The sequence below is a fragment of the Lachnellula hyalina genome (genome assembly GCF_007821495.1).
Source record: "Lachnellula hyalina strain CBS 185.66 chromosome Unknown contig00031, whole genome shotgun sequence".
Lineage (NCBI taxonomy): Eukaryota > Fungi > Ascomycota > Leotiomycetes > Helotiales > Lachnaceae > Lachnellula > Lachnellula hyalina.
Window position 1 is genome coordinate 68,078 of NW_022157145.1, and position 20,549 is coordinate 88,626.

General features: G+C 47.3%; 8 protein-coding genes across 8 annotated transcripts; 3 read left to right on the plus strand and 5 right to left on the minus strand.

The window, feature by feature from the left end:
- Window positions 1-471: 471 nt before the first annotated feature.
- On the minus strand, window positions 472-2,874 carry treB (Neutral trehalase; the record flags this gene model as incomplete). The annotated part of the gene is made up of 5 exons (XM_031147788.1): window positions 472-610; window positions 663-2,404; window positions 2,458-2,579; window positions 2,634-2,709; window positions 2,752-2,874. 5 exons carry the CDS (start codon window positions 2,872-2,874, stop codon window positions 472-474), a joined length of 2,202 nt encoding a protein of 733 aa, XP_031007229.1.
- A 1,958-nt stretch (window positions 2,875-4,832) lies between these two features.
- On the plus strand, window positions 4,833-6,158 carry LHYA1_G002815 (putative lactate 2-monooxygenase; the record flags this gene model as incomplete). Its single annotated transcript, XM_031147789.1, has 2 exons — window positions 4,833-5,449; window positions 5,501-6,158. 2 exons carry the CDS (start codon window positions 4,833-4,835, stop codon window positions 6,156-6,158), a joined length of 1,275 nt encoding a protein of 424 aa, XP_031007228.1.
- Window positions 6,159-7,723: 1,565 nt separating this feature from the next.
- LHYA1_G002816 (uncharacterized protein) lies at window positions 7,724-9,574 on the minus strand (the record flags this gene model as incomplete). The annotated part of the gene is made up of 1 exon (XM_031147790.1): window positions 7,724-9,574. The coding sequence occupies one exon, from the start codon at window positions 9,572-9,574 to the stop codon at window positions 7,724-7,726; it is 1,851 nt and encodes a 616-aa protein (XP_031007231.1).
- Window positions 9,575-10,192: 618 nt separating this feature from the next.
- Window positions 10,193-10,716, minus strand: LHYA1_G002817 (uncharacterized protein; the record flags this gene model as incomplete). Its single annotated transcript, XM_031147791.1, has 2 exons — window positions 10,193-10,612; window positions 10,660-10,716. 2 exons carry the CDS (start codon window positions 10,714-10,716, stop codon window positions 10,193-10,195), a joined length of 477 nt encoding a protein of 158 aa, XP_031007230.1.
- A 53-nt stretch (window positions 10,717-10,769) lies between these two features.
- LHYA1_G002818 (uncharacterized protein) lies at window positions 10,770-11,188 on the minus strand (the record flags this gene model as incomplete). Its single annotated transcript, XM_031147792.1, has 3 exons — window positions 10,770-10,979; window positions 11,025-11,135; window positions 11,177-11,188. 3 exons carry the CDS (start codon window positions 11,186-11,188, stop codon window positions 10,770-10,772), a joined length of 333 nt encoding a protein of 110 aa, XP_031007233.1.
- Window positions 11,189-13,807: 2,619 nt separating this feature from the next.
- On the minus strand, window positions 13,808-15,451 carry yncC (putative metabolite transport protein; the record flags this gene model as incomplete). Its single annotated transcript, XM_031147793.1, has 2 exons — window positions 13,808-15,285; window positions 15,337-15,451. The coding sequence occupies 2 exons, from the start codon at window positions 15,449-15,451 to the stop codon at window positions 13,808-13,810; spliced, it is 1,593 nt and encodes a 530-aa protein (XP_031007232.1).
- A 490-nt stretch (window positions 15,452-15,941) lies between these two features.
- LHYA1_G002820 (uncharacterized protein) lies at window positions 15,942-17,037 on the plus strand (the record flags this gene model as incomplete). Its single annotated transcript, XM_031147794.1, has 2 exons — window positions 15,942-15,962; window positions 16,018-17,037. The coding sequence occupies 2 exons, from the start codon at window positions 15,942-15,944 to the stop codon at window positions 17,035-17,037; spliced, it is 1,041 nt and encodes a 346-aa protein (XP_031007207.1).
- Window positions 17,038-17,343: 306 nt separating this feature from the next.
- On the plus strand, window positions 17,344-20,519 carry LHYA1_G002821 (uncharacterized protein; the record flags this gene model as incomplete). The annotated part of the gene is made up of 8 exons (XM_031147795.1): window positions 17,344-17,601; window positions 17,811-18,322; window positions 18,421-19,086; window positions 19,139-19,201; window positions 19,252-19,449; window positions 19,547-19,878; window positions 19,928-20,283; window positions 20,448-20,519. The coding sequence occupies 8 exons, from the start codon at window positions 17,344-17,346 to the stop codon at window positions 20,517-20,519; spliced, it is 2,457 nt and encodes an 818-aa protein (XP_031007208.1).
- Window positions 20,520-20,549: the final 30 nt, after the last annotated feature.

The window sequence follows — 20,549 nt, forward strand, 5'->3', positions numbered from 1 at the left end:
CCGCCGGTGCGGAAGGCAAGCTTGAGAGTTGCCGAGGCACGTTTACGATTTGCCCACACTACTCCGTAAGCGAGGCGAGTCAGCATGCGATATTCTCCGAGTCGAATCCCGAGTCCGGCTTCTTTTCGTTCTACCTTTTGCAGGGAGTATATTGCGTGCACAAGTATAAGTACAGTACGGTCGGTATATCACATCACCAACAGAAGCTTTCACGAATAGCTGGCTTATTGCATGCATGTGCTGCATCAAGTATTTGCTTTGCTTGCTATAAGCATTTTTGTATTAATTTTCTACGGTGTACCAGGGACAGACAGCACAAGCCAGTTTTGCTTGCTGATCGAGTGCGCGTCGTCGTTCTAAACGCCTCTATGAGCTACACAATTGGGAATGTACACCAAAACCCTCATTTCATTATACTCCGTCAGTTCATGAGATCATTATGTTCGTACGCACAGCCCAGCCCAGCCCAGCTCAAAGCTCTGCACTCGGGCCTCCGATCTCGGTAGCTCTAGCATACTGATCCCATGGGGTGAGTGTTCCGATGGCACGCTGCATGTGGGCATTCGTGAAGCCAAGTCCATAGACATAACTGGCATTGACCCATCCGAAGCTGGAGAATGTTAGTTGGATACCAAATGCACGAAACTCTGAATTAGACTTACCCTTCCTTGGCAACGCCCTTGAAGTCCAACCCCTGATTTCCATACTCTGCATCCACGCGGTGAGGGTCAACAAGTCTGGTAACATCATACTTCTCAACCACGACACCATTATAATCGACGAATGCCTTGGTCATCATGAACAGCCACTTGTAGGACAGCCTTTGGACTTCTTCATGGTAGCCATATCGCTCCAACGCACCCCATGCCAGCATCTGCTGAGGCGCCCAACCATAAGGATAGTCCCATTGTCGATTCGGTCGAGTGAGACTAACAGCGCCCCTGGATTCCTCAGTACCAGATACAAGGCCACCCGCTGCCTCGAACTTGGGGAGCGCCGTGGCGACGAGACGTGCAGCTTGCTGAGGAGTGGCAGCACCGCACCACATGCCCCAGAATGTCGTGCACGATTCATAGGTACATTGCTCCTTCTTGACAGTATCGTAGTCGAAGTACATACCCTTCTGTTCGTTCCATAGGTACTTGTCCATCGCGAGCTTGCGGCGCCTCGCTCGTCTGTCCCACATGGAGGATGTCTCGGTATGGCCGGGCTCCATATCACCAACGCAAAATTCGGCGGGAATCTTCAAGTTGTCGCCAAAGTAGTTTTTGATGCATTTTGCAATGTCCTTCTCGTACTTGTACAGCAAGGAGTTTAAGTCGATCGTTGCGAGGTTGGCACAGACCTTTTCCAATCGATAAGAGGTATCGTGCCCAGACTCGCGGACCGCTCGATCGTGAAGGAAGTATTCGTCAAGTTCAGGTTCGGAGACTTTGCGATAGTTGTAGGCATGGACAAACTCCTCGAATGTCATGTTGTTCTTTTTCGCGTAGGGTTCGAGAATGTGGGTGAAATGTGTAGCCTCAGTCTCTGGTGGTACTCCAAATCCCTCGGGACGATATCGTGATAGACCTGTAGCTGGATCAAAGCGGGGCTGAGCCGTCCAGACACTATGATACTCCTTGATTGCCGCAAGAATTGCAATCCGAAGAAACTCCTTCGCCCCTGGCTCGCTGTCGATCTTCTCGTAGACTCGGATAGCCATGTCTGTAAGAAATGGAGGTTGAGACCGCGTGAGATAGTAAGACCGCGTAGCATTGAGAATCTTCCCGTAATGCTTGATGCAGAAACAGAAGTGTTGCACCATGGACTTTGCGAGTTCGACTCTGCCGTTGGCAATCAGTCCAAGGGACTCCATATAGCTGTCCCAGCCGTAAAGCTCGTTGAAACGGCCGCCTGGAACGACGAATGGAAGACCTTTCAATGTCATCTCACCTGTAGCCGGATCCTTGACTTTCTGCATCTCTATAGCCAGAAGGCCAGGTTTGGCATTCATATCTCGAACAGAATCCGTTGTGATCTTCTCCGGCAACCAACAGACATCCAAGCGGACATCTGGTCTATCATTGGCGACCTTTGTGTAGTATTCGAATTGTTCAGGAGCTCCGCGGGGTACGTAGATGCGCGGTCGCGGGTCTGATGTCCAGTCTTTAGGGTCTCTGCCTGCCACCTCAATGACAGACCCGTCAATCACTCTTGTGAGCCCATCCCAGAACGTATCTTTAATCAGTCTAGCCAGACGCATAACAGGATTCTCGCTCAATCGAGCCGCATCCAGCACAACCGACGCATGTCCATATTCCTTGGCTAAGTGTAGTTCCTGTAAGAGATTCGACAACATGTAGGTACCTCGGATATCTGCTCGTTTGAACCCGTTCGAAGCAAGGGTTCCCAGGGAGAGAACCTGAGAGAATATGTTAGGAGTGAATACAAGAGAAAGAATTCAAAACAGCTCACCTTCGGTCCCTGATCCTCAATAGTGATCTGCCAATTGCCATCTGTATCCTCTTGTTCTGCTAGGTGCTTCAAGGTCGAATCGACATTAACGATGAACTTGGCGGGCCGCAACGAGACTTCGTCTATATAACAAGTAAGCCATCAGATCGTTATAGCATTGTTCTCCGAGTACTCACCATGACTGCCGCGGCGGTGAGGTTTTCTCTGCTGAAATAGAGTAGATGGAAGCTCGCTCTGGTTCTGCGGACACTTCTGTCAGCTTGAAGCATTGGGAAGGGTCGTTGGGGCTCTCACTGAAGAGTAGGTTCTCGCTCGGAAAGAATGGTTGAGTTTCTGACCGTCGACACCGTAGTAGATGGCAGCGGAGCTGAGGGGGTCGATGTCGTTGATTGCTTTTTCTCTCAGTGGCAAGCTCATTCTATGATAGTACACGGTGATACGGTTGCAGATGGAATCCCGATTGCAGTGTGGTGTTCTTGTATAGTCAATTTGATGTGGATGTCTTGCGAATTTTGAATACTTGGGGTACCAAGGATGGCGGATTGTGGGGGTACTGTAACAGGCGTACAGTAACGGTATCAAGTAACGATAGAAATGGTATGCGGAAGGATTCGATTGCAATTTAGGTGGAATTGATGCTTAGAAAAAAGCAATAACAAAGAAAGAATCATAGGAGTGCGGGAGGTTTCCTCTTCTACTTTCCTTTCGTCAAATAAAAGAATGAGAGGGTAAGGACCCTTAAGAGACGTCAATCTCTTCGGAGTTAGGCAAGTGGGAGCAGATAGTCTAATCGATAAGGAATTTTCAAAGTAGTGGGGAAAATTGAGAGAAATGAGGTAAGAATGTCGGTGTCTCACTTTTAAACAATTCAGAGTTTTATACTCGGGATTTGAACAAAGAAATGCAATTCACCAAGTAATCCAATATTTCACACTATTATTTCTCACCTGTCTTGTGCTGTGCTACTTTACCTTACGTTCTTCCCTTTTAGTCCTGACCGCTACTATAAAATATCTAATAATGTATCAGCCAGCGCGTTCGCTGCTGCTGGTGAACACCGCATTCAGGGCTGATTCATGACAACCTGCCTTTCCGACTTTGACCTGCATAAGCCTCCGTCCTTGGTGGCTGGTACATCTGGGTGGGTGAGTGGATGGCTGGCACGACGGGGTGGGGGTAAGGGTGAGGGTGAGGGTGTGTGTGAGAGAGAGGGGTCAGGGACATGAGGGGTCTCTTCAACTGCACCCTATCAGATCCAGGATCACACGAGTCGGTCTTCTACTCCTACCCGTATTCAACAAGAGTCAGCATCTCTGTCAGCCACCAAATTGATCACAGGACTATATTATATCCCAAGAAGAGATAGTGGGCTGATCGAGCCTACTATGTACGACGAGAAAGCCTGACGGGCGTTACTTCCACCTACCGGTAGGTATTTCCAGCCATCCTGAAAAGTATCCCGACAATGTTACACGTTACACACCACCCCGCAGTTCAAGGGTCCAACCTCAATTTCAGATACTGCTATAGTCCTGGCAACCGATCCGGAGGCAAATCCAGGAACAAAGTGTAGGTTCGGATGGATGGACCGAAACGCGGGTTCTGGCACTGACTCTGATTATCTGTCCTACGTAGTACACTACATATATATTTAGATCTCTCGCCACCTACGACTCATGCTACAAGACAAATATGTGATGGTGCAAAGTGCAAGGTCACAGATATACGTTTGTATAATATGCTATATCAAGCACGTGATATTACTTCCACCAGCAAAGTATCTGTATCGGGACCAGCGAGAGTTTGATGCCGGATGACACAAACAGTTCGCAGGTAACATACTATGTATGTTTCTCTAGGTTTCAGCTTTATCCCTTGAGAGGGATGCGTGATAATTCTAGTCACCTGATCTCAAGCAGAATATATACATATATGAAAACTTCTGGGATTCATACCTGCATGACACTCGGTTTTGAGACTTCAGTCCAAAGGCTTGGGTAGGAAAAAGGGTTTGGAAGGCTTATCTTCAGCTCTTGAGTATGGCACAAACAAACAGCTTTGCTCATATCTTCGTACCAGCCAGTCAATTCTTGAGATATTCGAGGAGAAAGTCACCTCAGACTAAAGTTCAGTTTGCTCTTTGAAACTCACATGTAGCAGTCAAAGTATGTTGTGACTGCCATGGAATTCCTGGACTTGAATTTCTTGCTACCTATTTTCATCCTACGTCATTTGTTTAGTACCTGCGTCCACATCGGACTTTCTCTCCCTGTTATTTCAATATACAAGTACACATAGTTATTACTCTTGGCAATCGCTTCTTTTAGAATTAACGGCGTCTCTACTACCACCAACATTCAGAAAGGTCTCACAGTATGTCTTCCACCAGTGCAGACCCTATCAAGTACGAACAGCAAGTATACACCTCCGGTCTACACTCCAACCGCCCACCATTTACCTTCCAGACCTCTGAGTGGGAAAAGCTAGCCAAGCCCGTCCTCTCCGGCTCAGCATGGGGTTACATCCACGGCAACGCAGGCGCCGGATCAACATACACCAAAAACCTCGCCTCATTCTCCAAATACTCAATCGTCCCCCGCCGTCTCGTCCCAAGTCTTAAAGACGCGCAAGGAAACGAGCTTTTCAGCAATGCCTCAAGTACAGTACTCGGAGAGAAACTCAATTTCCCGATTGCGTGTGCCCCTGTCGGCGTGCAGAAAATCTTCAACTCCGCTGGTGAGTCGGCGGCGAGTAGAGCGGCGGCTAGTATAGGGGTGCCGTATATTCTGAGCACGGCCAGCTCGACGAGTATTGAAGATGTAGCGAAGGCCAGTGGAGAGGGGGGACAGAGGTGGTACCAGCTTTACTGGCCTGCACGTGAGCACGACGATATCACAATCTCCATGCTCAACCGTGCGAAGAAGGCAGGCTACACGGCGTTATTCGTCACGCTGGATACCTTTGTCCTTGGCTGGAGACCGTCGGATATGGAGTCAGTTTCGCCTCTCTTTCACTTCCTCAACACAACTAACAATTCCCACAGCAATGGCTACAACCCCTTTCTGCACGCTGACCGCATCGGCGTGGAAATCGGATTCACAGATCCCATTTTCCGCGCCAAGTTCAAGGAAGAACATGGGTATGACATTGACGAAGATGCCAAGACTCACCCTATCGACACCGAAGGCGGCTCGCTCAGCAAAGCGGCCCAAGAATGGACCAAAGTTGTATTTCCAGGGCACTCGAAGAGCTGGAACGACATCAAGTTCCTGCAAGAACACTGGGACGGTCCCATCGTGTTGAAAGGTATTCAAAGTGTAGCGGACGCGCAGAAAGCCGTGGAAGCTGGCGTGCAAGGGATTGTGGTGAGTAACCATGGGGGCAGACAGCAGGATGGCGGGGTGCCGAGTCTGGCGGTGCTGCCGAAGATCGTGGATGCTGTTGGAGAGAAGATAGACGTGCTGTTTGATAGTGGCGTTCGGTGTGGTGCGGATGTCATTAAAGCCGTTGCGCTAGGCGCGAAGTGCGTTCTGGTTGGCAGGCCGTATATCTATGGCCTTGCTTTGGGTGGGGAGGAGGGAGTGAGACATGTTCTGAGGGCGTTGTGTGGCGAGATTGTCATGGGTATGCATCTCGCTGGCCTACGCACACTCGAGGATGTCGATAGGGATATTTTGGTTAGAGATTATGATTTGTTTTAGATGGGTAGGTACATACTACATAGAGCATAGTTTATATGTAATAAGATCTGGCATTAGCACTCCGTTCATAAACTGTAAGTTAGAATATCACCCACCGGCAAGATATATGTAATCGATCGCTAGCATTAATCCATCCATCCTGAGAAGAAACCTGATACTAATCCTAATCCTAATCCCAAGCATGAACTTCCACACCCGGATACCGAATCCGATGCCCCGCCCTACTTCTTGCCAGACACACCACACCTCCCACAAGCCCCTCTGTTCGCAAACTCCCTCGATCCAGAAAATGAAAATCCATAGCTTTACGATGTACGACGAGTTCGCGGCGCGTGTTGGGAAGAGAAGACGGGATGGGGATGGGATAGGGATAGGGTATGTGGACTTGGGTTGTTTGAATGTAGTTGTTTGGGGATTGAAGAAAGGGATGGAAGGAAGGAAGGATCATTTGATGAATATCCGTGCTCCATTAATTATGCCGGTCTTGAAATTTTAGTGAGGAGTATGCTCGGTACTCCTGTACAAACTCCTTAAATTGTGAGGTATTGTATTTCGCGGAATGGTGGAGGAGGGGTGGATGTGTGAGCAATGAGTGTAAATGTAAATGTAGGTAGCATAGTCGATGTTAGGGTTCAAAAGAATGACATTATGTATGATTCGACTTTACTGTGTTGTTTATTTTTATGATTTTAGGGTAAGAAAGAGCATGCCGCTTGTTTGATGGGGAATTTGAAGGGGGTGTGTCATTCTTTTTTCCCGACGATGTGACGGGGAAAAGGGGACGTGTTTTGTTCGATGCTGACTCTGACTTGAGGAATCTTGGGGCCGGGCTTTTGTTTCTGGAAACCTAGGAAGTGTGTACATGCCCACGGATCGATCGTAGCGTTGTGGGAAAGAGAGAAATGCATGCACTATGCATGTATAAATGAGTGATTCAAGGCTGGGTGAAACGTACTGAAATATCCTAATTAGCTAGCTATCCTTTGCTGAGAAAAGCAAAGCACGAACTTTAGATAGATCTCCTCTTGCCATCGAGAGGATATCTGCCATCTGTTTGAAACACACAAATTAAATCCAAATTAGAACGATACCAGCACAGAAAATAATGGAATAACAATTGCCGTCCATATGAGATCTTTTAAGGACGGAAAATGTCCTTTGAGTACGGCCCCCGCCCCCACCTCTACCCCTCCTAGATTTGACGACCCCGACAGTTAAAGAACGAAATTAACAGACGCAAAATAGAGCTGTGAATAAAAACAAGATATGGTGAAATGAAAACGAGCAGAAAATTAGATTTTGGCGTGATTCAAGGTAGGGCATGTACCCATGCTGCCTGCAGTCCATCGCCAGATGTAAATAGACTGAAGCAACATGCAAGTAGGTCCCAAACATATCAAAATAGCTCCTTGCATGAAATACAACTTGTTAAAAGATGCATCCCCAGAGCTCATCCCTTGATAAGCTAGATGGCTGTTGATAACCACCGCTAAGGGCGCCTGCACAAGCACCGGCTTAGGTGGGAGAGGCGCCGCAAGGGGAATGATGTGCCGTATTGAATGGGACTAGGTGACGAGAATGCTCATGCCATTACTCTCCAGCTGCTTCACCCAGGCCCAAGAATTCGGCAGGCCCATGTCATGGTTCGCCCACATCTTCTTCACCACAGCTTGCGCAACGTCAATGTTGCCGAGCGAACTCCATTCCTTAAGCCGCCGGAAGTGCGCCTCAATAGTGGTCCTGTCCTCATCCTTGATTGCTGCGGAGCCGGTGATGAAGAGCGGGAAAAGTAGGCAGGCCATCGCTCCATCTCCGCACTTGATCTGATTCATGCCAGTAGCCATCAGCCGGACCGCATTTTGTACAGCAGCGTCTGCTTTCCCGTCAGGGTACACGATCGAATAAAGCCAGATCCATAAAGCCCACTGATAAAATTGTGCAATCATCCCGAATTTACTCGACAGCGTGGCTCTTGACTTCCAGTCATCTAGATCGTGCCATATGGCCACAGCTTGTGCAACTACATTGCCGTCTGGCTGGCGTGGACTAGCATCAGCCAGAGCACGAATGGCTGATATGCGAGTGACGAATTTGCAAAGACCATCAGTTACGCCTATCAGTGAGGCATTATGAGAAGAGCATTTTGAGGAACCCCGGAAATGAGGTTTTGAAGAGGGCGATGGTAATGTCACCGTCGCGATAGAATCGTGATAGACAAAATATTCGAGGAGGAAGGGATTGACCTCTGTGATAATGATACCCGATTCGCAGTCATCTATATCTGATTCTGGACTTCGTGGTCCCATCGTTAGAGCCTGACGTGCACTGTCGAGATGCGTTCTCCAAGTCATATTGCTAGCGCCTTCGCAGAGTTCGTACAGGCATAGAAGTAGAGACGTAGCGACTACAATATCTTGGTCTGGAACCGAGAGAGGAATTGTTTCTGTTATTCTCAGCTTTTTGTCGAAATCTCGAACACGATGAGATTGCAGATCACAAATGTCTTTATGTAGCCGATTTCTCTCGCGGCAAAGTTCCTCAATTCCGGTCTGTTGAGACTTCAAACGGTGGGAAGCAGCCAGGCAGAGGACCATTTCCATAACATTTCTGTCACGCATTGCCAGAGGGATGACTTCAACGTTCATAGGGTTATCGTCCCTGTTGGAGATTGTTAACAACCGTGACATGGTCTGAGTGAAGTGGTAGAAGAGACATCTGTGAAGCTCTGTTTCTAGGCCTCTGATCAAATACGGTAGGTCCGGAGGTAAGACATTCTCCTGTGCGACATTCTGGATCAAGTCCGCCTCTTGTAGCGTACATGCTTCCTTTGCTGGGATTAAGGAGTGTGTGTTGTATCGGGGCCCGTCCTCGTAGCTGCCAAGTGGACGAATATCAAAGTTCGAAGGAGCTGATGGGATTTCAAATGAGCCAATTCCAAAGTCCAAGGCATTGGGACAATATTCTAGTCCATAATACGTCGACGGAGTATCATGGGAGAACGCCAAAGTCTGAGGTTGGAAGATGTTTGAAATGTTTCCGGTAGAGCTCATAGGGCTGCTAATCGCCGGTCTCAGCTCTGAATATATTCCCCTGGCCTTTCTGGCCTTCCTGGCCTGCTCCCTGGTTTCAAAAAGCAGTTTCTGATCATATCCTTCACAGACGACATTTGCCTTTTCACAGTTCCCGCATTCTGGTCTCTGTTCTGTTGGGGTAATTAGCACTCTGAGGCTCTTATCCGCATCTTTCAAATCCTCGTCATATTCGGCCTCGGTGTGAGCATTAGGGTAAAAGTAATCGAATTTGCTTTTGGGACACATACCATCGCATTTTTTCTTTCTTCGACGACAAGTTTTGCACCCGGTATGGGACCTCTTAGCAGGTTTCTTTGCGATTTGAGAGTCGTTGACCAAGGCCATTGCGGCAGAAGATGCATTAGAGGAAGTAGGCATCACGCTATTAATTAGGAGAGAAGGACGAGAGGTAAGGAACTATACGATGTGTGTTTTCAAGCAAAAGAGAGATGCGAAGTGTAAAAGGAAAATAACGTGCGAGAGAAAATGTTAACCCCGCGGGATGTCCCTCTCCAGGAAGAGATTCAGATTCGTAGAGACGCAGACAGGGGGGTGGGAATCTCAAGGTGATAAGTAGCTTTTGCGATCTGGTGCATAAACGCTGACATGGACATGGCTTCACTCGGCCCAATTGGCCGTCCCTCGGACTTCCTCTTGCAGCAGGCGTTGGGGGCTGGCAAAGAACCTTGGTGCCGGAACCAGAATACGGTATTGGCAGCCTCTTAGTTGGGAATATGTAAGCGACATTTCGCACAGTTCCAACTGATAGGTGTTGTCTAATTGCAACTGATTGTTGGAATACATAAGAGAACAAGCTTTAAGATTACTGTACAAGCCAATTCTCCTTGTCGCTACGTGACGCTTTCGCTTAGACAAGCTTCAGCCAGACCAACCAACCCAACGAGCCAACCTCATCTTGACTCCCTTTTCAAAATTGCTTCCTCCTTAGACTACGGTTCTACCTCAACTTTGTTTCTCGTTCGTTCCTCTAAGTACTGCTACTCCTTCAACGTCGTCTTTAGGGACGCAGTCATTTAACACTTTGTCAATGCGAACGCGCCCTTTCACGCATATCGGCCCTCGTATCGTGCCGTCTCGGGTGGCCAGGCATTTACGGCTTCTCGCAGTGCAAACACACTTTCTTTTTCTTCTTGCAAAGCATTCCTTGGCGTCAGATAAGTTCCCGAACCATGAGAATGATCGCTTCACTCCGCGGAAGTCTCGGAATAGTTGCCTCTCCTGTCTAATATGGATGTCCTCAATCTTCGGTGGATAGGGAAGCAAATCTGCAAAGGGCTTGTTGGAATATTGTCTTATCAGTCTGCATAAAATCATTGTTTCACTCGCTCCACAGGGTTCTATATTATCAAGCCATGGAAGAATCTAGTGCAGATAGTCAGAAGTATTTCTCCAACTTTGTCGCGGCATACTTTTGCATAGCTTTTCTCAGTTCTGTATGCATTTGAACGGGCCCATGTACCGGCCATCTATCCTCTCTTGAATGTAACACCCAGCTGGCGACATGGAGAAACTTGCCCCGCTAAAGAATCCCATCAGTTCGGTTCTGACGACAATTGCGGGGTACTCGCAGACAGTAGTCCCGCTTCTCGCGTCCCACTCCTTGAAGAAGCACATTAATGTCTTTCATCACTACAGAGTACTTGCGCAGCCACTCCGAGTGCATGCTGCTCGCCTTGAAAGTCCGGTCAGTTATTCCGTTGTGTATGAAATCCGGGTTGTTCTTTGCGAGCTTTAAGTGTGGGGGGTAAACGCATTATGAGGAAGTTGACGATACATTCAAAGGCTTCTTCGCAGGCCTTTTTCTGTACAAGGGAAGCATTGCATTCCCCCTTCGCGGCCAGTTCGAAGGAGGTGTCTTCTCAGTTCTTGCTCTTGCAGGTTCATTCTGTCAAGAATTTGGCAATCATGTTGAGGCATTTTGCGTACTCCCATGGCCATATTGTATTTTCCTGCTTTCAATGGTCTATGGGTGCGGTGTAATTACTGTAATATCGAAGTTGGGAAGTGACTGGATCTTTGATAAGTCCCAAGACGGCACTTTAGCCTCGAGGGGTTTTGTTCGCCTCCAAACGACCAGGCTCATAAATTATACAGGCGGAAACACCCCTGGGAACAGCAATACCTTAGTTTTAAAAGGAGTTTCCATAGCCATAGTATTATGAGGCGGCTGAGTCGTTCTGTAATAGAGCATGATATTTATATACACTGCTACGGCAGATCAAATGATACATTGCCATTTATGGTGAAGTTAGACATTCGGATCTAAAGCATCATCAACTAAGTCTGTAGTACATTCCCTCCAAATCTAAATTGTGCCGTTTCTATGATTGCTTCTTCCTACCAAGGATTAACACGAACTCCCAGGGATCCCTGGTTATGCACCCTGCAGTATGGCAATGAATCACATTCTAAGACAGGAGCATAGTACCCGATATAAACGCTGTCCCTTTATTGGAAAGAATCGTACCGTATCATGAGTCAGCGTTGTTCACACCCGTGTAACACCAACCTCCCATTTGGACCTGCAGCTAGAAGGCCATGCTAAGATCTGACAATCTGTCACATCTTCGGTCTAGGTTCCGGGCACCGTGCACTTTTAGTCCCGAGAGCCTGGCCGACTCGAAGGTTCGTCAATGTTTCTTGGAGATTCAAAGGCCGGAACCGGAGCAAAACAAGCCCTGCTACAGTAGCAAATACCTACAAATGTGGCGTGATCCTGCAACGGCTACGGCGTATTTCGTATTAGGCTTCGGGGCCTGGCTACTATGTATCAGAAAAATCTGCCTGATACTACCATGCATCTCGCTGCACAATACATCGTGTTATTCGCGGTTTGCCATACAACGGAATCGAGTTCTTTGTACCTACATCGGATCTCATTCTGATGAGGCAGGTAGCATCTCAAGGACATATTGAGAGTCGAGCAACTCTATTTCATGGTTTATGCTTTTAGGTAATAATGCAACCTACTAGGAAGGCGCGGTGTCTCCGTTTAGACATAGCAATATTCCCTCAGAAGCGTTTGCGAAGAGTAATACTTCTACTTGCATCATACATTCCTCTAACTACAACGTGCCGTTGAACAAGACGCATATTCTAAGGTCTTTGGTCCTGTTATACTACTGGTCGCTGTGGCTTTACTTTGATCCTTTTAATCCACTAGCTGAACGAGCAGTCTTGTACGGTCAGTACAAACGATCTCAAGGTCACTGTCAAACCCCGTTGGGGTTTTTCTCTCTCTCAGATGTTTCACTTTGATACCTCAACTTTAGGTAGAAGGGCTTAAGTGAAAATGTTTAAAATGCCAGCACAAGCATAAGCAACATATATACAATTCTCTCCTTTGAAAGGTACACTGCTATCAACCTTACAGACTCTGCAATTTGTCTCCTTCTCTTCATCCTTTGCCAGGCTTTGGTGTCGAGATCGGTATAGGAGGACCTGGGTCGGCCCAGAGACTGATGTCGAGACACCCATTTCCCTCGGACAGCAAGGTCAATGGCTTTGCCCCATACTTTGCGTCAACTGTATCGGTATCACCTACACCAAGTTAGCCAAACGACTTTACCAGAAACAGAACACTCACAACCATCCATCGCCTGTGTGGTCCCTGCAGGACATACACAGCCTTCGTTGATCCCCCTATGGTCTGAAAACAAGAGAGCCGGCGCGCTTAGTCAGCGGCGTACTAACTGGTGGAAGGACTGTGGTGGTCGTGGTGGTTGTAAGAGTAGTAGTGGTTGTGGTAGTGCTGTCGAAAGAAGTCGTATGCTCGTCGCATGCATAGCAACCTAGCACATAAGTAAGGAGAAACAATAACGTTGATAAGAACTCCATGATTTTGGTAAAGAGAGACTTGAGGTAGTGGTTTTGAAGGAATGGGTGGATGAATAGATGACTCGGAAGAATAAAGGAGTGGATTCTTACTCGAGTAACAGAAGAGTGGAAACAGAATAGCAGCTTTATAGTAGATGCAACCAACAGTTGTTTCGAACATACACCTGTCCTCAGGATGATGAGCGTGGCTGGGGGTTGGTTTCTATGATAATGTTTACCAACTGACTTGAAGTGAAACTGAAGGATGAGGCTCAAGCCTGGGGGTTGGCGGCAGAGTGTTGGTACCACCAACAGGCCTAGGGCTAGGACAGCTTCAATCAAAAGGGAATCATAGCAAGCAACCCCGAATCGAAGGTAACAGTGGATCACTTCTCATCGCCTACTTCTTCTACATCAAACAGTCTCCCTAACCTTTAACAAGGGAGCGGCCACAACATCATCCCAGAGTCCCTTGCCTCGGAGCATTAATTCTGCCTGTGTACAGTTCGGAAAGTAGGGATATGAAACAGGAAAATAGAGTATAGTCATATATGTTTTGATAATTTCTAGACTTAAGACGTTTAAAACTTTAGGTAATATAGAAATAAATCAAACTCTAGCTAATATAAAAATGAAAATGATTCTATGGATATCTTAAAATAGTAACACCTCCTTTGTTATACCACCAGGTGAACAGAACATTCTAAGAGCCTGATTTCTAGTCAAGTGCTTTGATAGCCCTCATCGTCTATTCCGCAACAATGGTGCACTCTCACTATCCGCTCCACTTTCGCTATCACTCTTCTTCTTCCTCGGCATCGTCACAAACTTCCCCCCATCAACCTCCCTAACAACCCAGCTACCATCATTCCTCGCACTATCAAAGAACTCTTGGTTCTCCTCAAAACTCCTTCCTCCACTCTCAGGACTATACCTCCAAGTCCACCAGCCAGCAAACGCATTTGTAGCAGCGAAAATCAAGAACAGCCAATACTTTAGATTGTTAAATCCCACAGGCGTCAGCAGAGTGATAGTGAAATTCGCAAATCCCCACACAATCACAGAGATAGCACTTCCCTGTGCCCTTGCCGTGCTAGGATATATCTCTGTGGGTATCAGCCAGACGGTAGCCAGCCAGCCGATGCCAAAGATTGCCGTGGCGACGAAAAGCACAATGCTGCCTGGGATTTCGACAGCGAGGACCGGGACGCCTGGGACGCTTTGCGCGAGGCCGCCGAAAATGGTGAGGAGAGCGAAGGAGGAAGAGAGGCCGATTGAGCCCCAGATCATGAGTTTGCGGCGGCCGAAGACGTCGATTGAGAGCCAGGCGAAAGTCATCATTAGGAAGTAGGAGATGTAGTTTCCTAGTGTTAAATATTCTGCTTTTTCGGTCTGAAAGCCGAGGAGTTCGAAGATTTGGGGACCGTAAACTGAGACTGCTCCGTAGCCGGTGAGGGCTTGGTTTATTTGACCCATGACTGTGACCATGCTTGGATGGTACTGAGATCCTCCCGGGATCAACATATCTTTGTAGCCCACCTTCTCATTACTTTCTTCATCTTGTGCTTTTTGGATACTTTCTAGTAATCTTTCTGCCTTTTCCTTGCCATGGACGTGTATCAATGCTTTCCTTGCATCATCTTTCCTCTCTTTGCTGATGTACCAGCGGGGAGTCTCCGGGAGTTGGCTGATGACAGACATGAGGACAAGGGGGAAGATCTGCATAACGATGATAGGAATACGCCATGCCCACTGATTCTGTTTCCCAAGACCGATGGTGACCCCAAGGTTAATCGAGTATGCCATGAGAAGCCCAAAGATGTTCATTTGAAACTCCTGCGCCAGAGCTTTGCCGCGGGATTTATCCGATGCAAGTTCACTGCTGTAAATGGGAATCACGGCATCAATGCCGCCAACTCCAAGTCCCATAACGACCCGACCTGTCAGCATACAAGCCAATGCTCCGCCCTTCCAAGGACTTGTGCCGTTCATTGACAGGCCAGATATAAACATGAGAATATTCCCAAAAGCCGTCGTTGCGAGGCAGGTGAATATTGAAGGCTTTCGTCCTTCCCTGTCTGCCAGCCATGATGCAATAATGGCTCCAACGGCACAACCCAAATAATATACGGAGACTATTATACCGACAATTGGAGACTCTTTGGATATTTGCATTGTTTGAAGGTAGGAAGAATTCGTGTTGATCAGGGACATCATTCCTGAATTTGGGTTAAAAGACTTGATACATTTGTATTTTGGATTGGAAATACCTTGATCGTATCCATAGAGAGCAATTGCCGTACTGGAAAAGAGCACAATCTCATGTTTCTTGGAGATGAGTGGGAAGAGCGAAGAGCTTCCTGCTGTAGGTGGTGGATTAGGCATCTTGAAGGTGAAATAACTCAACAACTTGACAAAGTTGTAGAGAACGTGAAGTGTACCTAGGTTTCAAGAAGGGTATATAGCGAAAGAGATGCGTGAAGGGGTGAAAGACTTGGAGACTTCACCTGGACCTTGGCCCCCCCCTGCCTTGGTTACTGTAGGATTGTGGGGGATCATCGAGCCAGACATCGTCATTCGGCATATACCCAGGCTACTACTCGTAGCGTAAGATCTTACAAGTACTACCACCCCGCCCCCCGCCTACTCACCACCGAGACCGAGTCATTTAAACACCCCTCCAGTATATCATGAATCGCATTCAACTATTGATATGATTTATGGAAGTCGTTGCGGATGTTGATTGAGGGTTGTCGAGGAAGATTGTCTGAAGGGAATACTTTCCGTACAATACATATACATACATGCGTATCGCCCGCAATCTCCGAGAAGCTCCAACCTCGGCACTTCGATTTTCAGAAATGAAACTTCCAACATGCCTCCCCCTCAACCGGTGGTGAGCACGATCATCCTGGCTTCTTATCGTTCTCTTCTAATCTTGAGAACCGCAGACCCCATCGCCGCACCGATTCGTAATCAAGAAAGATGCCCCTGCTCGAAAGACCCCTCTAGCACAAGAATACAAGCCTCGACCTAGTCAATTCAACACCACCCCGCGGTTCACAGTCTCTTCGACCCCGCGACCTACTGCGACGCAGAGTTATGCCTCTGCTACACCCTCTTCGTCGCGATATTTGACGCCGGGAAAGAGTGCACAAAAGGAGCACGAGGCGATTGACATTTTATCCTCTGATGGTCCAACGAGGGACATCCAGGATTCAGTTGAGGCGGAAGAGCAGGATCATGAATTAGATTATCTATCTGATGAAGACGATTACGCGTTGGAAGAGCCTGGTCCAAAGCGGCGGCGACTCTCATCATCTCCTTTTCAGCTAAGGGAAGAAGACCACAGCGACCATGAGCCACAACTATCGAACTCCTCTCTGCAAATACTATCATCACCACCGGCTCCCCGACACGCGATCACTACCGCAGCATCGAGGTTCCTAATACCAGCACCGCCGTCCACTCCCGCAGCATCTAATCTTACCCAATCAACGTTCCGAAAACCACCTCCTTTCAGACCCCCCGATCCATCCGAGCAGGCGGCTTCACAAAAGGATCCCCTGCCTGACCATTTCTCACCCCAGAAAGGGGGGCGGAAATATATCCCCGGCGGACTGGCAGCAGAGCTACAAGGCTGGTTAGTCAACATGGAGTCTACGCTTCCTTCGAATATAAATAGAGAGGATCCTTGGCTTGTGAAGATTGTAGTTGATGAGGTCAGTGGGGGCGCGAGGACTGGGATGACGATGATTAGGGGGAGGCAATTGAAGGCTGAGGATGGGATGATTGAGCATGAGACAGAGATGAAGGTAATTCTTGCTGGTGAGGGGACAATGGTGGGGTTACAGAGGGGGAGTATAGTTGAGATGGGAAAGACGATTGGAGTTAAAGGACCGGTTTGGGAGGTGCTGCTCGAGGGCGAGAAATGGGGAGTTGGAGTTGACTGGAAAGTCCTACCTGATTGAAGTGCTGGTGCTATAGTAGTGCATACATTCGTTTCGCGCGGTACTGTAGTAATTGGTATCTTGATGGTAGGAATCGTGGGTGGTTCTTCCCAAGCAGTTCATGCGTGGTGTAGAAAACTTGTTTGTATAACCTAGCAGGGCCGCTCTTTCCGCTAGATCTATTCACGCTCTGCGCTATCCTTTATTTACTTTTGTTTTGCTTACCTCTCCTCCTTGTTAGGGATTACGTTCTTTTTCTACCCCTCTTCTCTTGTCTGACGAACATATCCTCTGTCCTCTCAAGCTTTTCAATAAAATATCGTCAAGATGAACGCTTCAGAGGAATATTTCCAGCCTGTCTCGAAGAATACTAAACCCAAAGTCAGAAACCCTTCAACTGTTTCGAAAAAAGGAAATGTCGAGAATCCTACTGCTCCAGTCGAAATGACTTTCACCCCTTCCAAATCAGGTGGTTCAAGCCCCGGAAGCAGCTCTTTTGCATCTCGACCCTCCGCGAAATTTTCCTACGGCGACTTTCGAAATACACCAAGACACAGCATTCTTGATATGAAAGCGGATGTTATGGTCAAAGGAACAAATACAACATGAAATGCTATGGTCCACAGGGAGTCCGGGAGAAGGAGTCGTATTGAAAAAGGGACGAAATGACTTCACGTGCGCGCCCAAAAATTTGAGAAGTGTTTCATCCTTCTTGGATCAAGTTGTAGCTATGAATGTCCAGGTAAGCACAAATTCTGCTTCGATTCTGATATGTATTAACAGAGTTTGGACAGTGTGCTATGACAGTCAACACACGGATCATCAGAATCTTCCTTTCAAAAAACACCGAGAATTACGTACCACTTGGTGATAGACTTCGTCTTCAGGTACTACCTTCAGCGGAACATCTTCACCGATGTCAGAAACATCATTTTGGGGCCTTTATCGCCGACCAAAAGATACTTGTTGTCTGGGATGACGAACCTCAGAATATCTTCAACCGAGCGGAGAAGATTGAAAACTCGCTCATACATATGATTTGGGAAGGTTCGAATCACGTATATGACGAAAAGAAAACAAGTATTCAGGTCTCAACAACGGAGCTATCAAACGTAAAGATAATCCCAAGTCAGCTAGAGGAAGCTCTGACAGCAGTAGACCGTCCTACTGTGCTCATTACTCCCATAACGGTTGGCCTTACTTTAGCTTTACTGATGACTGCTCTGGGTTTAGGGTGGAGGAAGTTGGCACAACAAATTGCGATTGATGGAAATTACACCCATTTGGCACTACTCGTTGTCACTCCGTGCCAAATATTCGCCTCGCTCTTTTTTTTCCAGGGGTCATTATTGGTAGCCTGGCTCAAATATTTGGCCCTATCTCTCAATTGACCTGTAATTCCAGATTCTACTCTGGCAAGGGCCCTCTTCGGCTCGATCGCAACTTGACACTCCTTCCTCACGTCACAATCCAGATGCCTGTCTACAAGGAGCGTTTGACCGCAGTCATCAAGCCAACTATAATGTCTCTCAAAGCGGCAATTTCAACTTACGAGCTGCAGGGAGGGACAGCTAACATCTTTGTCAACGACGACGGATTACAGCTTCTTTCTCAAGATGAGGCCCAGCAACGCCGGGATTTCTATGAGGAACATAATATTGGATGGGTAGCGAGACCTAAACACAACCCCAAGCCAGAAGGCGACGATAATGCTTTCGTAAGGAGAGGAAAGTTCAAGAAGGCATCAAACATGAATTATGCTTTGATGATTAGCAACAAGGTTGAGGATAAGCTCCTGCTCTTGGAGCGCTTTCAAGGTTGGACTCAAGATCATGAATACGCTGCGTACGAAAGGTGTCTAGCAGAGGCTCTACACGAAGAAGACGGCCGCGCTTGGGCTGATGGCAACATCCGCGTTGGAGACTACATCTTGTTGATAAATTCCGACACTCGAGTCCCAGCCGATTGCTTACTGGACGCCGGAAGTGAGATGGAGAAATCTCCCGAAATCGGAATCTTGCAATACTCTTCAGGTGTCATGCAAGTTACTAACAATTTCTTTGAGAATGGGTAAGTAACCAAAACAGCCCCGAAAGAATAATGATACTGAAAAAATTCATAGGGTCACTTTTTTCACGAATCTCATTTACACGGCTATTCGATACGGTGTTGCGAACGGTGATGTGTCCCCTTTTGTTAGTCACAATGCTATCATTCGCTGGTCTGCTCTCCAAGCGTCTCGTATGAAGATGAGGACGGATATGATAAGTTCTGGTCAGAGTCCCACGTCTCTGAAGACTTCGACATGTCACTTCGCTTGCAGATTTCTGGTTATATTATTCGCTTAGCAGCATATACTGGGGATGGCTTCAAAGAGGGTGTCTCGCTCACGGTATATGATGAAATAGCCCGATGGGAGAAATATGCTTTTGGGTAAGGTATCTTTCCTTATCTCATGACTTTGGGTCCCCCCAAACTTGATTTGTGGTGTCCCTCTGGGCATTGAACATTGTGCTAACACCAACTTTAGGTGTAATGAGCTTCTGTTTCACCCCTTTAGATTATGGGTAACTCGTGGGCCATTTACGCCTCTATTCCGGAAATTATTGACTTCGAACATCCCTCTGACGTCTAAAATCACTATCATGTCGTACATCGGAACCTACTACGCTATTGGTGCGGCTTGGATCCTCACTTTGTTCAACTACTTCCTAATTGGCTGGTTCAACGGAAACCTAGATCATTACCTCCTTGATTCTTTCAGGGTCTACTTCTCCCTGATCCTCGTCTTTAGTGGGCTGGGAAACGTCGCATTGGCAGTTCTTCGATATAGGCTTTCAGAGAAAATTTTGCTAGGAGCTTGTTAGTAACCTGTTTCCTCACCATTTTAAGTTACTGACAGAAAGTTCAGTGTGGGAAAACTTCAAATGGGTGCCCCTCCTTAGCGTTTTCCTAGGTGGTATTTCTCTCCATTTATCGCAAGCGCTCCTGTCCCACTTCTTTGAAATCGAGATGAGCTGGGAAGCGACGGCCAAAGAGGCGGAAAACACATCATTCTTCGAAGAAGTGCCGCGGCTACTTAAGCGCTTTAAGTTCACGTTTATATTTTCCATCGCCTGTTCCGCGCTCATGATCGCTGGGAAGTTCGCCTTCCCGTGGAATTGGGAGATTGGGACTTTTCAGGCTATTTACCCCTTGGCTGCGATTGTGGTTTCGCATTTTGTTGTGCCGATTGCACTTAATCCAGAATTTGATGATGTTTACGTGGTAGGCGTGATAGTTTTGATTTGCTTTTGCTTTTTAGGCTGGTGTTGGAGTCTGTCTGGGATTGGGAGATTAACTATTTGGGTCGGTGTCTTGTCTATGGTTTATGGCTAGATAGACGGCATGTTGCTAACATCATGTAAATCATATGGCGGATCTATATTTAGCTGGAAATTAGTAATAGATTTTTAGATCCTTTTACCACGCATAAGCGTCCTCTCAACTCTGAGTGGGTATGAGCTTTGAGCAATTGTTGTATATGCGTACTT